This window comes from Pteropus medius, unplaced genomic scaffold (genome assembly GCF_902729225.1).
Source record: "Pteropus medius unplaced genomic scaffold, Ma_sr-lr_union100, whole genome shotgun sequence".
Taxonomy (NCBI): Eukaryota; Metazoa; Chordata; class Mammalia; order Chiroptera; family Pteropodidae; genus Pteropus; species Pteropus medius.
In genome coordinates this window covers 6011860-6028773 of record NW_024350397.1, presented here as the reverse complement: position 1 = coordinate 6028773, position 16914 = coordinate 6011860, and the positions used below count along the sequence as shown (strand labels likewise).

The following is a 16914-nucleotide window of genomic DNA, read 5'->3' as shown; positions in this document are numbered from 1 at the left end:
GAACTCCAACTTCAAAGCATTATGATCAGAGAAAATGGTTGGCATGATTTCAACCCTCTTATATATGTTGAGGCTATCTCTGTGTCCCAGTATGTGGTAGATTCTTGAGAATGTTCCATGTGCACTAGAGAAGAATGTATAAGCAGCTGTTTGGGGACGGAAGGCTCTGTATATGTCAATTATGTCCAGTTGGTCTAGCGTGTCATTTAAAGATGTTATTTCCTTACTGATTTTCTGTTTGGATGATCTGTGCATATCCGACATTGGGGTATTTAGGTCCCCTACTATGATAGTGTTTTGGTCTATTTCTCTCTTTAGTTCTGTTAGTAATTGCTTTACATATTTCAGGGCTCCCTGATTGGGAGCATAGATACTAATAAGTATTATGTCTTCTTGGTGCATGATTCCCTCTATCATTATGAAGTGTCCCTCAGTATCTTTCTTTACCTTTTTGATTTTGATCTGTTTCGTCCGATATTAGTACTGCTACTCCTGCTTTTCTCTGAATGCCATTTGCTTGAAATATCATTTCCCACCCTTTCACTTTGAGTCTTTGGAGCTGAGATGTGTCTCCTGGAGGCAGCATATGGTTGGGTTTTGTTTTTTGATCCATTCTGCAACACTGTGCCTTTTTACTGGTGATTTCAGTCCATTTACATTGAGGGTGATTATTGAAATATGAGTTCTTCTTATAGCCATTTTATCTTTTGCTTTCTGGTAGCTCGGTGTTTCCATCGCTTCCCTGTCCTTGTGTTTCTGTTTTCTTTATTTTGGTTGGCTTTTGTGGGTTTTCCCAATGGTCCTTCTTGTTTTATGTTATACACTTCAGTTCTGAATCTTTGGTGTGTGGTTACCATTATGAATATGAAAAGGATAGTTATATATATATACATACATACAGTCCATTTTCTTCTGCATGTGCCTTATCTCCATTCCCCTTTGCAAATTTGGATCTTTGAATTCTCCCCTGTTCAGTCAGTGTTTTCTCAATTTCTCCCTATGTATGCTGAACATTCATTACTATTTTATTATAACAAATTCTCTTCTTATTATTTAAGCTTATAATGCCCTGTTCCTAGTAAGGGTTGCACCTTTCTGCTTCTATTTGCCTGATAGTCACTTTACTCCTAATTATGTATTTTGTTGTTGTTATTTTGTTTTGGTCTGTCCACTTTCAGTATTTCCTGTAGTGCAGGCCTTGTAGTGAAGAATTCCCTCAATTTTTGTATGTCTGGAAAGGTCTTAATTTCTCATTCATATCTAAAGGACAGCTTAGCTGGATACATTATTCTAGGCTGGTTATTTCTTTCACTTAATAGTTTAAATATTTGATTCCATTCCTTTCTGGCTTGTAAGGTTTGTGCTGTGTAGTCTGACGATAATCTAAGGAGTTTTCCTTATAGTTTACCGTCTTCTTTTCCATGGCTGCCTGAGAATTCTATCTTTGTCATTGATTTTTGATGATTTTAATACAGTTTGTCTTGTTGAAGGCCTTTTTGGGTTGAGATAATTGGGTGTTCTGTTGATTTCTTGAATTGCAAGCTCCAGCTCATTCCTTAGATTTGGGAAATTCTCATCAGCTATTTGCCTGAAAATGCTTTCTAGTCCCTGCTCCTTTTCTTTGCCTTCAATAAAGCCCATTATTCTTATGTTTCCCCTCCTGATGGTGTCAGCTAGTTCTCATATCTGTTTTTCATTATTTTTCATTCTTTGGTTTCTGTCTTCTTTCTTCTGATTTATTTATAAATTTCTGTCTTCAATATTACTGTTCTTTTCTTCCATTTGGTCGACTCTATTTCCCAAGCTTGCTATTTCATTTTTTAACTCTTGTAGTGTGTTATTTCCAGAAGATCTATTCTGTTCTTTTTCAGAGTTTCAATCTCCTTGCTAAAGAACTCATTCTGCTCATCTTGTTGTTTCTTCATTTCCTTAAATTGTGGTATGATTCGTTTCGGAATTCACTGAGTTTTTCAGAAGTACCATCCTGAATTCTCTGTCGTTTAAGTTGTATATTTCTATGTCTGTAAGCTTCTTTTCTGGAGATTTTTCTCTTTTTTTTCCTGAGATGTCTTGTCATCTTAGTTGTTCATGGTGTTTAATGGACTATTTCTCCTCCTGGGCATTAATGGAAATATATTGGTTTTTTTTTTTTTTTCAGAAGAAGATTTATTATATAAAAGTCTCTCTTTAGACTGCTGCAAAGAAAGAGGTTTTCTTTTGGTTTCCAGTAGGTGGCATGTAAGTCTTAATAATGCCGCCCCCCCGCTTTTTTTTTTGGTAGATGTTTAATCACATTCACTACCCTCAGTCAGTCCCTGTCAGTGTTAGCAACAGTTTTGGTAGCATTTGCTCAGATTCCTCTGTTGCTCTGTGGTGTTTGGTCTCAGAGTATACGGAGGCAGGGGCCCTCTGGGTTGGGGGTATTGGGCTGCAGCTCAGCCTTGGTTTTGCAGCTGTGGCTGGTAAAAATCAACTGTTGTTTCTCTGCTGTCCTGCTTCTCTGTTCTCTGCCCTGATGACTGGGCCCTGCTGCTGGCCGCATGGAGCTCACACCACTCCCTGGCAGGGCTGTTCAGGGAACTCGTAGCCCCTTCTCCCTTCCCTCTCCTCCTACAGTGATCTCTGGTAGCTGTGAGAGGCAGCTTCTTTATTTTTCCCAGCCCACCGCCCAACACCCGGAGTTCTGACCTGTGGTAGCTCTTATGTGCAGGTCCCATGCTCAGATGTGCTGGTGTGCAGTTTGGGTGTTTTTTTGTTGAGTGTTAGATGTTCAGCTTGTTGTTTCAAGTGGAGAGATCTGGTGATGTCTCTCACTCCTCCATGTTTCTCCAAAACTCCTCACTTTTTCTAATTTATTGCTTTTAATCTACTCCGGACCAGCAAACCAGGTAATAAATTTATGAGTTAGAAACATGCTTGTGCACTGTTGATGAGAATATAAAATGGTGCAGCTTTTATGGAAAATAGTATAGTGGTTCCCCAAAAATTACAAAAGAATTACGGCATTATTCAGTAACTCTACCTTTCAATATATACCCCCAAAGAATTCTCAAAAGATATTTGTACACTCATTTTTAAAGCAGCATTATTTATAAGAACCAAAAGGTGGAAGCAACCTAAGTGTTCATGGACAGATGAATGGGTAAATAAAGTGTGGTATATCCATACAATGGAATATTATTCAGCCTTAAAAAGGAAGAAAATTCTGACACATGCATAACATGGATGAGCCTTGAGGACATTACTCAAAGTGAAATGAGCCAATCGCAAAAAGACAAATATTATATGATTCTACTTATATGAGATACGAATAGTCAAATTCATAGAGACGGGAAAATGGGGAGTTGTTTAATGGGTACAGAGTTTCAGTTATGCAAGATGAAGAGTTCAAGAGATTGGTTGCACAACAATGTGAATGGACTTAATGCAACTCAACTGTAGACTTTAAAAATGGTTAAAATGGTAAATTTTATGTGTATTTTACCACAATTAAAAATAAATTTAAAAAAGTGTTAGAAACAGGCATGACTAAATTCAATAAATATTTTTGTGTGTACCTATTATGTATTCTACTCCATTCTTAGTGCCAGGGATAAGCAGCTGAACAAAACAAAGCTCCTTCATAGAATTTACATTCTAATGTATAGTATATAATAACATCTATACCTTTGTAGTCTATCTAATAAAGTACATAAGTTTAAGACATTCGTTTTCATAAAATAACTGATTTACCCAGAATATCTGCAACCTGATGTACATATAACTGAAGAATATATTTGAAGTTTAAATATCTTAATTCAAAAGAGCGTAATGATTAAAATTTAAAAATTGATCTATTTCCAACATCTTTCAGGTATATTTGCTTAGATTTTCTTTCCATTATATAGATTAAGGCATGGGATGTGACAGATTGAATATACAAATGGATAGCGGCCAGACCACATATAGAAATAAAACTTTGACTCACAACCTGTAGCAACCTACCTAGGAAACCAACTCCTGACCTACAATAAACGACTCAGTAAACCAGCCTGTTATAAGTCAGACTCACAAGAAGCAAAGCTGTGATCTCTAGTGACAATCCAAAAAGTTAAACCATTACTTCTGTAAAAATCAGCCAAAATAGCAAGGACTCGATTAATAACTGACAGCTTTCCTAATTTTTGTCCCTGCTTCCAACTTAGGACCAACCAGAGACAGCCAAATCACAAAGTACTCCTAACCAATCACACAGAATGCCCAGCTTCTAATTTGCCTGCCTCCAACTTCCCCAGACAACAACCTCCAATCAGGGTGACCCTGAAGCTTTCCTTTTCCAGACTATATAAAGCTTTCCCACTCCTCTGCCTGCCTTTGAGTCTCTGCCAAAACACAGGAGATGGTGGCAAACTTAGATTAAATAGATTTTGCTTTTCTCATTTCATTGGTCTTCACTTATTTCCACAGATATTTACTATGTAACTGCAAATTGCTCTTCAATCTCTTAAAAAAGTTAATGACTACCAAAATGTAAAAAATTACGGGAACTCTTACAACCATTGGACTATTAGCAAGATCACTGTCCTCACCTATTACCATCTCTCCCTCTCATACTGGGTTATCACGGCTTTAACCAGTTATCCAACAGATGGCATGATCACCATGTGATCAGATAGTTCTGGACCAAATAGTTCTTTCATTATTATAATGGCATAATGTTTAACAATAGATGATCATTTGAAAAATTCTTGTAGAACAATTCTTTTGCCTTTTAGAATTCTGGTTAAATGATCTGTGACAGTTATTTCAGACACTAAGGAATATTTTATGTTTTTGTTTGTTCTAATGTTTGTAGAGGGTTGGAGTGACCTCAAAAGATAACCTCTAAATAATAGGGACATTTGTACATTTTACTTAAGAATGTACATGCAGGAGATTAGGAACTATTTCTGTTTGCTTGGATCTGAATTCAAGTGATGAAACATCAGTCGTAAAAAGTACTTAATAGAACTGGGTTCACTATGGTGCTGAATAATCATCATAATGCATATTATTTTTAAAATACATGATGTGCTTTTCTCCCTGTACCACCAATGTATATGACCTCCCCCTATTCTGTTGGCAGCATCCATTTGCCTCAGGCAGGACTGATTCTTACAGCAGGAAGGCAAAGGGAAAAATGTTATGTTTTCAGACTGGTCTACTTTTGAGAATTTTTCAGATCACAGACTTAAAACAGGTTTCAAAGAGAAAGGGTTTTTAAAATTCCAAATGCTCCCTCTTTATATTTTCAGGGGTAAATCTGGCTAGCTTATCCATTATTACCAGGACATAATTTTTATAACAATGGATGATCATTTGAAAATTTTAAAACAGAATTTTACATTAAACTAGAGCGTAAGAGAGACCCTTGAAACAGAAAAAGGAAATAGAAAAAGTCCTTCTCTTCTAGGTCTGGGAAGAAGAAGCAGGGGTAAGTGTCCTCACTTTTCCCCTCCAGTCAAGGAACTACTGCCGATGTGACATCTCATGGATCAAGAGGAGAGATTTTGGAGATTTCCTACACTATTTTTCTGGTATTTTTCCCAGAAACTCACTAAATCATCAAATTACATTCTTGTTTATAACTGTAAGTTCAATAAGTATGTAATTAATCTTAAACTCATTATTCTGCACCCCACTCCCCACTCTATGCCTGCCTCCATCCATGAGAAAAAGGAAAATGTTTAAAGCAGAGGATCCTTTTGTGGAAAACCACATATTGTCTGTTACCTTTTCTACACATTGAATATATTTGTTATGTTATTTCAAAAAAATTAAAAAACATACATATTGGAAAAGTGATTTATTCTCATGTAAGGGCTCTTTTTGAATCTGTGAATTGACTAATCAGCTCAGCATAGGTCATTTCGGTTTCTTCATCAGTTTGGCTCCCTCTACCGATCAGTTTGCAAATCTTAGTAGATTCTAATTATACATTCTTGGCCCTTTTTTAAAACAAAGGATTTGGGGAAAATAATGGAATGAAATTGTTAATAAAATATATTTTAGCAAAGATCATATTGAGTTGTTTTTTGAAAAATTACTAAGGTTTGTATATATGGTTGACAGATTTAGCAAATAAAAATACAAGATTTCCAATAAAATTTAAATTTCAGGTAAAAACAAATAATTTTTTAGTATAAGTAGGTTCCAAATACACTAATCTGGCAACTCAGTTATACATCTTGCTTAACAAATGAGGACTCTGAGGACCAAAACTTCCAGCTCCAAACTCCGTTTTTCCCATTTTCCTATGGCTTGTCCTCGTATTTTTATGAGAAATTTTCCTCTAAGTTCCTGTGAGAGAGGAGAAAATTTCCCTTTTCCCCTCTTTGTTCTTTTGGCTGGCCAAATAATTAAAATAACATAAGAAAGATTAACAGGAGAAAATAACCAAATTTAATTACATATATACATACATACAGGATTTCCACAAGAATCTAGGGCTCAAGGACAAATTAGGCAGTTAAGGCTTATATGCCACCTTGAACTAAGGAGAAGTGGGAGTTGTGTTCAGACTGCAAAGGACAGGAGGGTAGTTCACATGGAGATGGAAAAGCAAAATTTTGATAAACAAATGTTTGTTGGGCCATCTTTAGCAATGGGACACAAAGAGGACTTGATCAATGGGTCTTGCTAGGTTCCTCCCTGTATATCATACTTAGTTCATATTAAACTACAGTTATCTATGATGATCACTCCCTTCCTGGAGCAGATCCTCTGTCTAAATTCTTTTAGGCAGTTAGGGGCAAGGTCATAGTTTCTTCCTGAGTCTTTTGTTTCTTAAAGTATTCAATATCCCAAAGAAGTATATTTGGGGGTGGCAAACTCTGCTCCCCTTCACTTCCAAAAGAAATCAGACTAGAGGTCTGATCATATAACACTTGATTTTAAGCTCCAAGGATCCTGAGATATGTTTCTTTTAACATGACTAGATGAAATGATCTAACATATATTGATCCATGTGCAAGGCCCCAGGACATTTTTTATATCTTACTGAATCTCCCACATGGACATTGTTGACCTGTGTATCTACAGGTAAGGGATTAAGGCTTAGATTTACCTGTCTGAGGTCACACATATACAAAGTGGGGAGCTATGATTTAACTCACATAGTTGGCCCCAGATTCTCAACTCTGCTGCATATAAGAATCACATGTGTGTTTGTAAAACACACCAATGCCCACCTTATACCCCCTCACTACTCCCCATTCTAATTTAATTGGATGGATGTGGAACCCAGCCTTGATATTTTTTAAAAGTTCTCCAGGTGATTCTATAGGGCAGACAGAGGTGAGAACCATGGTCCTGATTTAATCTTCGCCTGAGCTGGTTTCAGGGCAGAGCTTCTCAACCTTGGCTGTGTCTCAAGACCACGGGTGTTGCAATCCTAATGCCCAGGTTCACCACAGACCAATTAAATCAGTATCATTAAAGTTTCCCAGATGGTTCTAAAATTGAGAACCACTGCTCTAGAGCAGAGAATGCCAAGTGTTTTCTGTAAATAAGAAGATAGTAAATATTTCAGGTTTTTGCGGTCCAAATTGTCTCCATCACCTCTGTGGCTGCAGAGCAAAAACAGCCATGGATGACACATAGATGAACAGGCATGGCCGAGTTCCAATAAACTTTATTTATGAGCACTCAAATTAGAATTTCATAGTATTCATGTATCATGACATATTATCATTCTTTTGATTTTCTGAATCACTTCAACATGAAAATACCATTCTCAGCTCTACAGTTGGGGTTGGCAAACTAGGGTGTGTAGATCAAATCCTGCCACTGCCTGTTTCTGTAAATCAAGTTATTCATCTTTTCTCTCATTAGCTTTCCTCTCATAAGGCATTTCCATTAATTCTTTGTGGTAAATTAATTCATATGATAGATGTGATTAATGAAGTCCAATGTTCTGCCTTTCCATGGTGCTTTCCATAGGGCTTTTAAGTACAGCAGCCCCTCTTCCCATGGTTTTAGTACCCGCTGTGAACCACAGTCCAAAAATATTAAATGGAAAATTCCAGAAATAAGCCATTCATAAGTTTAATATTTTACATCATTCTGAGTATCTCACTTCATCTCATCTTGTAGCCATGGTATATCATCTGACAAGAAGTGTGAGTACAGTACATTAAGATTTTGAGAGAGGCCATATTTACATAACTTTTATTATAGTCTATTATAATTGTTCTATTTTATTCTAAGTTATTGCTATTAATCTCTTACTGTGCTTAATTTATAAATTAAGCTTTTTCATAAGTATGTGTGTTTGGGAAAAAAGTGTATATAGTGGTAGGTACTATCCGTAGTTTCAGATATCCACTGGGAGTCTTGGAATGTGTCCTCTACAGAAAAGGGGGAACTACTGTAATTGGTTTATATTCTTAAAAACAAATTAGTATCATTATATTAATGTAGGGAGGAGGCAAGAAAACTAAAATGTTAAGCTATATTCAGAGACTGCAAAATGCTGATCAGTCCCACAGCCAGGCCATGAGGAAACCTGCAGAACAAAGGAAGATTTCTGCTGGGATTGCTAACGACGCATTTCCCCACATCATGAAGGGAAAACAGGAAAACAGAGTCTTTAAGTGGCACCCTATGCAAAATAAAATCATTCATCCCCTATGGCTAAAACCATGGGGAACCTACAGATCAAAGGCTGCGAACTGTCAGCAGGCCTTTCATGGTACATATTCTTACATTTTCATGCTACATACTCTTACCTTCTTCAGTGTATGGCCATATCAAAGGAAAATGGATAAACAAATCTTTAAACTGTAACTCACATTATCTAAAGAATGACATATAAACTGAATTTCCCAAACACTCGGGGTCTCTCTCAGTGTCTTTCTCTGCCTTCCTCACTGTCCCCATCTCTCTCTATTGTCTCCATCCCTCTGAGTCTCTCATAGGCTCTCTCTTTGCTTCTGAGAGGAGACCACATGCTCGCTCTATTGTCTCTGTCCCTCAGAGTCTCTCATAGGTTCTCTCTTTGCTTGTGAGAGGAGACCACGAACATTTAGTATGTTCGGTCATATTCTCTAAGACCGAACATAGTAAAACTGAGAGGAGACCACGTTCTGTGTATGGAGTGTTACCCTTTCTCCAATAAACTTTCCTTTTGACTCTAACTTTGGTGTGTGTTTGAATTCTTTCTTACACTCTGCCAAGAATCTTCTTCTCTCTCAGTGTAGGGCTTGAGTTCCCCTCCGCTCAGGGAAATTTGCCTTGTCCTGCATCAATACTAACTATATCTATGGACTAGTCTATAAAATTAGTGTATTATTTTAACAAAAATATTTTTAACCAGATTATTAAGCATTTTTCCCTTTAGTGGGCATTAATCTTGGCAAAATAACTATAAAAATAAATCCACTTGAGTTTCTTGAGTGGCATTAAGAAACATGGTGGAGTGAGAGATGTTGCCAGATCTCTCCCCTTGAAACGACAATAAGCTGAACATCTAAAACTCAATAAAAAACACCCAATCTGCATACAAACACATCTGAGTGAGAGAACTGTGAATAAGAGCTACCACATGTCAGAACCCCTGGAATCAGGCGGTAGACTGGGAGAAACAAACAAGCTGCCTCTCACAGATGGAGCTCCCTGAAGGAGGAGGGAGGGGAAAAGGGAGGAGAGAAGGTGCAGCAGGTTCCCTGAACAGCTCTGCCTGGGAGAGCTGTGAGCTCCACGCAGCAGCAGTGACCAGGAATCAGGGCAGAAAGCAGAGAAGTGGGAATGGCAGACAAGCAACAGTTGATTATTACCAGCTGTGATAGCAAATGCAATGCAGAGCTGTAGCTCCCATCCACCAATCCAGAGGGGGCCCCCCCATATTCTCTAAGACCGAACATTGGGGAGCCCCAGGAGAATCTGAGCAAACGCTACCAAAACTGTCACTAACACTGACAGGGACTGAAACTGAGAGTAGCAAGCATAATTGAATATTTATAAGAAAAAGAAAAGGCATTATTAAGACTTCATATAAAACAGGGATCTAAGAGGCTTAGACCCCACCTACTGGAAACCAAAAGAAAAACGCCTTCTTTGCAACAGGCTTAAGAGAGACCTTTAATATAATAAATCATCTTTCTGGAAAAAGGCAGAATACACTTCCTTTAATGCCCAGGTGTAGAAATAGTCTATTAAACACCATGAACAACCAAAATGACAATGCATCTCAGAAAGAAAGAGAAAAACCTCCAGAAAAATAAGCTTAAAGACATAGAAATAATGTGACTTAAAAGACAGAGAATTCAGGATGATACTTCTGAAAAAAAACTCAATGAGATCCAAAATAATTCATATCAACAATTCCAAGAATTGAACAAACAAATAGATCAGCAGAATGAATTTTTTAGCAAGGAGATTGAAACCCTCAAAAAGAACCAAATAGAACTTCTGGAGATGAAGAATGCACTAAAATAGATGAAAAATAAAATAGCAAGCTTGGGAAATAGATCAACCAAATGGAAGAAAGGATCAATAATATTGAAGACAGAAATTTAGAAATAAATCAGAAGGAAGAAGAGAAAAACTAAAGAATGAAAAACAATGAAGATGAAATACAAAAACTAGCTGATACCATCAGGAAAGGAAACATGAGAATAATAAGTATTCTCAAAGGGGGAGAAAAGGAGCATGGATTAGAAAGCATTTTCAGACATGAGAGTTTCCCAAATCTAAGGAATGAACTGGAGTTTGGAATTCAAGTAGTCAACAGAACACCCAATTATCTCAGCCCAAAGAGGCTTTCTCCAAGATACATTATGTTAAAATTATCAAAAATCGGTGACAAAGAATTCTCAGGGCAGTCAGGGAAAAGAAGACAGTAACCTACAAGGAAAACCCATTAGATTATTGTCAGACTTCTCAGCACAAACCTTATAAGCAAGAAAAGAGTAGAATCAAATATTCAAACTATTAAATGAAAGGAACTACCAGCCAAGAATAACGTATCCAGCAAAGCTCTTCTTTAGATATGAAGGAGAAATAAAGACCTTTCCAGACATACAAAAATTGAGGGAATTCTTTACTATGAGGCTTGCATTACGGGAAATACTGAAAGGAGTCAGCTCACCTAAAACAAAATGACATAAAAATACGTAACTATGAGTAAGGTGACTAGCGGACAGATAGAACTAGATGAGTGCAACCATTATTAAGAACAGGGCATTATAAGCTTAAACAATAAGAAGAAATTTGTTATTGCAAGATAGTATGGAATATTAAGCATATAGGGACAAACTGAGACAACGATATCAGAAAAGGAGAGAATTGAAAGATCCAGATTCGCAAAGGGGAATGGAGATAAGGCACACACAGAAGAAATGGACTAATATATATATCTCCTCTACATATACGTAATGATAACCACACACTGAAGATTCAGGACTGAAGTATATAACATAAAACAAAAAGGACCAGAGGGAAAACACACAAAACCCAACCCAAATTAAAAAACAACAACAACAACAACAACAAAACAAAAAACAAAAAAACACAGAAGCAAAGGAAACACCAAGCTATCAGAAAGAAAAAGATAAAATGGCTATAGGAAAACTTCATATTTCAATAATTACCCTAAATGTAAATGGACTGAACTCAACAATAAAAAGTCACAGAGTTACAAAATTAATCAAAAAACAAAACTGAACTATATGCTGCCTCCAGGACAGACATCTCAGTTCCAAAGACAAATAGACTCAAAGCAAAAGGGTGGGAAATGATATTTCAAGAAAATGGCATTCAGAGAAAAGCATATTAAATGACATATTAGACCAACTGGACATAATTGACATATATAGAGCCTTCCATCCGAAAACAACTGCTTATATATTCTTCTCTAGTGCACATGGAACATTCTCAAATATTGACCACATACTGGGACACAGAGATAGCCTCAACAAATATAAGAGGGTTGAAATCATGCCAACCATATTCTCTGATCATAATGCTTTGAAGTTGGAGATCAACTGTAAAAAGAAAGCAGGAGGAGCCACAAGTACATGCAGATTAAACAACATGCTACTGAAGAATAACTGGGTCAGAGAAGAAATAAAAAGAGAGATCAATAAATACATAGAAATGAATGATAATGATAGTACAACATATCAAAACTTTTGAGACACTGCAAAAGCGGTCGTAAGAGGAAAGTTCATGTCATTACAGACCTATGCCCCAAAACAAGAATGAGCCCAAATAAACAACTTAACACTTCATCTTATAAACTAGAAAAGGAAGAACAAATGAAGCCTAAAGTCAGCAGAAGGAAATAAAATTAGAGCATAAATAAATGAAATAGAAAACAAACAAAAAAATAGAAAAAATAAATGCAACAAAGAGCTGGTTCTTTGAGAAGGTTAATAAAATTGACAAACCGCTGGCTAGACTCACTAAAGAAAAAAGAAAAAAGACACAAATAAACAAAATCAGGGATGAAAGAGGAGAAATTACGACAGACATTACAGAAATACAAGAGATCATACAAGAATACTATGAAAAAGTACGTAACACCAAATTTAATAACCTAGAAGAAATGGACCCATACTTAGAAAGATACAACCTTCCTAGACTGAATCAAAAAGAATTGGAAAATCTAAATAGACCAATCATCAGTATGGAAATTGAAACAATTATCAAAAACCTAACAAAAAGTAAAAGTCCAGGACCAGATGACTTCAGTGAATTCTACTAAACATTCAAAGAAGATTTAATACATATTCTCCTCAAACTCTTCCAAAAAATCTAAGTGGAGGCAATACTTCTCAACCATTTTATGAGGCCAATATCACCCTGATACCAAAACCTGGTAAAGATAACAACAAAAAAAGAAAACTACAGACCGATATCTCTCATGAACACAGATGCAAAAATCATAAATAAGATACTAGCGACCCTGTTAAAAGAAATCGAAGAAGATACAAAGAAATGGAAAGATATTCCATGTTCTTGGATTGGAATATCAACATAGTTAAAATGACCTTATTACCTAAAGCATTATACAGATTTAATGCAATCCCCATCAAAATTGCATCAGCATTTTTTAAAGAAAAAGAACAAGAAATCATCAGATTTGTATGAAAGCACAGAAGACCCCAAATTGCCATAGCTATCCTGAGAAAAAAGAATGAGGCTGGAGGAATCACTCTGCCCAATTTCAAATTATTCTACAAAGCGACAGTAATCAAAATGGCATGGTATTGGCAGAAAAACAGACACAGGGACCAGTGGAACAGAATCGAGGGTCTAGATGTAAATCCATATTTACATGGGCAAATAAATTTTGACAAAAAAGCCAAAAAAACACAGTGGAGAAAGGAAAGCCTCTTCAATCAATGGTGCTGGGAAAACTGGAAAGCCACCTGCAGAAGAATGAAACTAGACTGTTGTCTATCACCACACACCCAAATTAACTCAAAATGGATTAAAAGCCTGAATATAAGACCTTAAACAATAAAATGCATTGAAGAAAACATAGGAACTAAACTCAAGGACCTTGGACTTAAAGAGGAGTTTGTGAATTTGACCTCAAAGGCAAGGGAAGTAAAAGCTAAAAATAAATGAATGGGACTATATCAAACTAAAAAGCTTCTGCTTGGCAAAAGAAACTGTCAACAAGGTAAAGAGACAACCATCTGAATGGGAAAATATATTTGCAAGAAACGCTTCCAATAAGGGCCTAATATGCAAAATATACAAAGAAATCATATGACTCAATAACAACAAAAAAAACAATCCAATCAAAAAATGGACCTGAACAGACACTTCTCCCAAGAAGAAATACAAATGGCCGACGAACATATGAGAAGATGCTCAACATCACTAGAGAAATGTAAATCAAAACCACAATGAGATACCATGTCATACCTGTTAGAATAGCTATAATCAACAGGACAAGTAATAACAAATGTCGGAGAGGATGCAGAGAAAAAGGAACCCTCATACACTGCTAGTGGGACTTCAAATTGGCACAGCCACTGTAGAAAACAGTATGGAGGTTCCTCAAAAAACTAAGACTTGATCTACCATATGATCCAGCAATTTCTCTACTGGGTATTTACCCCGAAGACTTGAAAACTCATATCTGAAAAGATATTTGCACACCATGTTCATAGCAGCATTATTCAAGGTGGCCAGGATGTGGAAGCAACCGAAGTGTCTTATGATAGATGACTGGCTAAAGAAGTTGTGGTACATATACAATGGAATATTACTCAGCCCTAAGAGACAAAATACTGCCATTTGCAACAACATAGATGGACCAAGATATAATCATAGTAAATGAAATGAGCCAGACAGAAAAAATTGAAAACCGCATGATATCACTTATGTGTGGGATATAAACCTAAAAGCAACGAACAAACAGGAGAAACAAACAGAGACTCCTGGACATGGACAATAGACTAGTGGTTACTAGAGGGCAGGGAATTGTGGGGAGGAGGGAGGTAGATGAGATAAAAGGAGTCAAACATGTAGTGACAGAAAGAAATCTAACTATTGACAGTGAACATACAGTGCAATATATCTATATCTATATCTATATCTATATATCTATATCTATATATATTGTGTGTGTGTATATACACACACACACACACACACACACACACACACACACACACACACATATATACACCTTACTGTTGAATCGTGCACCTGAAACTTACTGGATTTCATTAACCAATGTCACCGTAATAAAAAATATATATATAAAAAAGAAAGAAAGAATTTAGCTTCTAGGGTCATATTAGCTTCCACTGTACTCCCCATGGCTGACCATTCTGCTGTCAGATCCTTTTCCCAGGAGACTCATGATATTGTCTCCTCTCCTTCCTCCTCCTGGACTTAGCCTCCCGAACAACTAGAATTGGAGCCTCTGCTTCCTCAGTAATGCTCCGCTCCCCTGGCAACATGGCTCCTATACAGCTTGATTTCATAGATTGCTCCCAGTCACTCTATCCTGTGTTTGCAGCGCAAGTCTTTCTGGTTTAGCACGAATGCAGAGGTCTTGCCTCCTTCTGTCAGTCTGTGTTTGAAATTTGACATATGATTCCTTATAACACTCCTCACTGTTGAGGCCCCATCTGAATGTTTTTGGGCATTCTGCCATGGGAAACAGTGGGCTGACAACTCTAAATTCATTCAATTCTGAAAATGTGACTTCATAAATTCTCTCTTAAGTTTCTTTTGCTTCTCTGCCTCTGAGGCTCCCATTTCCACAACATATGGCAAGTTCTGAAGATGGCCAAAAAGACCCCTCTGTGGTTCCTGTCCTGCAGTCTCCACTAATAAATCTTGTTTCTAGTATCTTCTCTCCTCAAATAGGATCATCCATGCTTGCCTGATATCAGGCTTATAGTAGGACAACAGGCTCCAGGGGTCCTCATTTTATAGATGAAACAAAATAATCAATCCAAATACAACTGTCACGGATCTTCCACATACTGCCCCCTGCCCCACTCCACCCCACCCCATGAAAGTTGCCAATTTCTTTCTTTTTTTTTTTTTTAATTTGCATCTATTCTAGACCTCAGGGTAAAATAGAGAAAGAATCCAGAAGAATCCTCTTTCCCCAAAATTAACAACAACAAAAAAGGGGGATTAAAAAGCTGCAAAACAATGCAGTAGCAATAAAAAAAGGGTGTATGTAGAGGATGGGGTTTGTCTCACATCATAATCTTTAAAAATCCCCATCAAGGAAAGAAAAAGACAGAAGATTCCCACTATCCTCTTGACTGAGCCAGTTTCTAGATGATTTTAACTCATCCTAGTCCCTATTCCCAGAAGCAGCATATGAGGAAGAGGTGAATGGGGGAAATCCATGGAAAATCACCCTAATATGCCCAACAAGAAAGAGGCAGGTCAGTCACTGGATGAAGGAGCTCTTCCAGCTGTGGCGGTCCCTGAAGGTTCTGTGGGGACAGTCCTCCCAGTGGCTAGGTCTTCAGTTCCTTCAGTGTTAGGGAAGGTGGGTGGTGTGCCACAGTATTCACCGCCGTCTACCCCTTCGAGCTGCTCAGATTCACATATATATAGGAGTAGCTCCTCTGAGTCTGAAGGGCCTCTTCCTGGGAGAAGTTTAGAGGAGGAAGGTTAGTGGGACAAACCATAGTTCCTACCACAGCAGCTGGGCTTAGGGCTGCAATCAATACCCCTTCCTCCACTACCCATTCTAGATTCCTCCATTCCTCAGCCAGCACATTTGCTAACCTCAGTGGCCACCTAGTAGTGTCTGAGTCCTTGATCACTATGCCTTTCTCAGGCTGGGGTTGCTGTACTTGTTCATGTACCTTTAAGAGGTGCCAAGTGGATCACCTAGGTGCCAAACACATTCCTCCTGTCTGCGGTGTGAAACAGAAGCCCTTCCTCCTCCATGAGTGCTACAAGGAGAGCGACTCCTCTTCCTGCTGTGGGCACCTTGGTACAAGGAGCCTGAGTACCAGGTGGCACTTCTCCTGGTGTAAGTGTCTCCTGGGAGCCAGAACATTTAGCCCTGCAGAGCCCAGACTTGTGGAGGTGGGAAACACCAATTCTTTTCCCAGTGGGTTCCTGGGAATGACAGAGGCAGGGCCTCTTGGTCCCCAGGCCTGTATAGTCTTCCTATTGTGTACACAGCACTGTGTAAAGGTCTTTATATTTAAACTGCGGACTGTGTCCTGGAGGATGGCACCTCATTCTCTTAAAGTAGTGCCCTGGAGCAGGTGGTTCTGCTGTGCCTTTAACAGCCTGTTCCAACACCTTAGCAGGTCAGTTGCTTCTGGGTTCTGTGATTCAACGAGGGGATCTTTGCTCATGGGCCCACTCACATACCCGTTTGCTGTGAAGTGGGTCCCAGGCCCAATGTGATGTTAGGAAGCATCCTGGGCCAGCGGATCAAACATCCTG

General features: G+C 37.9%; 1 protein-coding gene across 1 annotated transcript in view; it reads left to right on the top strand.

Annotated features, from left to right (window-relative positions):
* Positions 1–8830, top strand: part of LOC120584088 (uncharacterized) — a 67359-nt gene extending 58529 nt beyond the window's left edge. The window contains exons 5-6 of the mRNA XM_039839668.1: positions 5432–5608; positions 8440–8830. Of these exons, the coding sequence (XP_039695602.1) occupies positions 5432–5608; positions 8440–8805 (543 nt within the window). The 3' untranslated portion in view covers positions 8806–8830. The remainder of the gene's footprint in view (positions 1–5431; positions 5609–8439) is intronic.
* The last annotated feature ends 8084 nt before the right edge of the window (positions 8831–16914 follow it).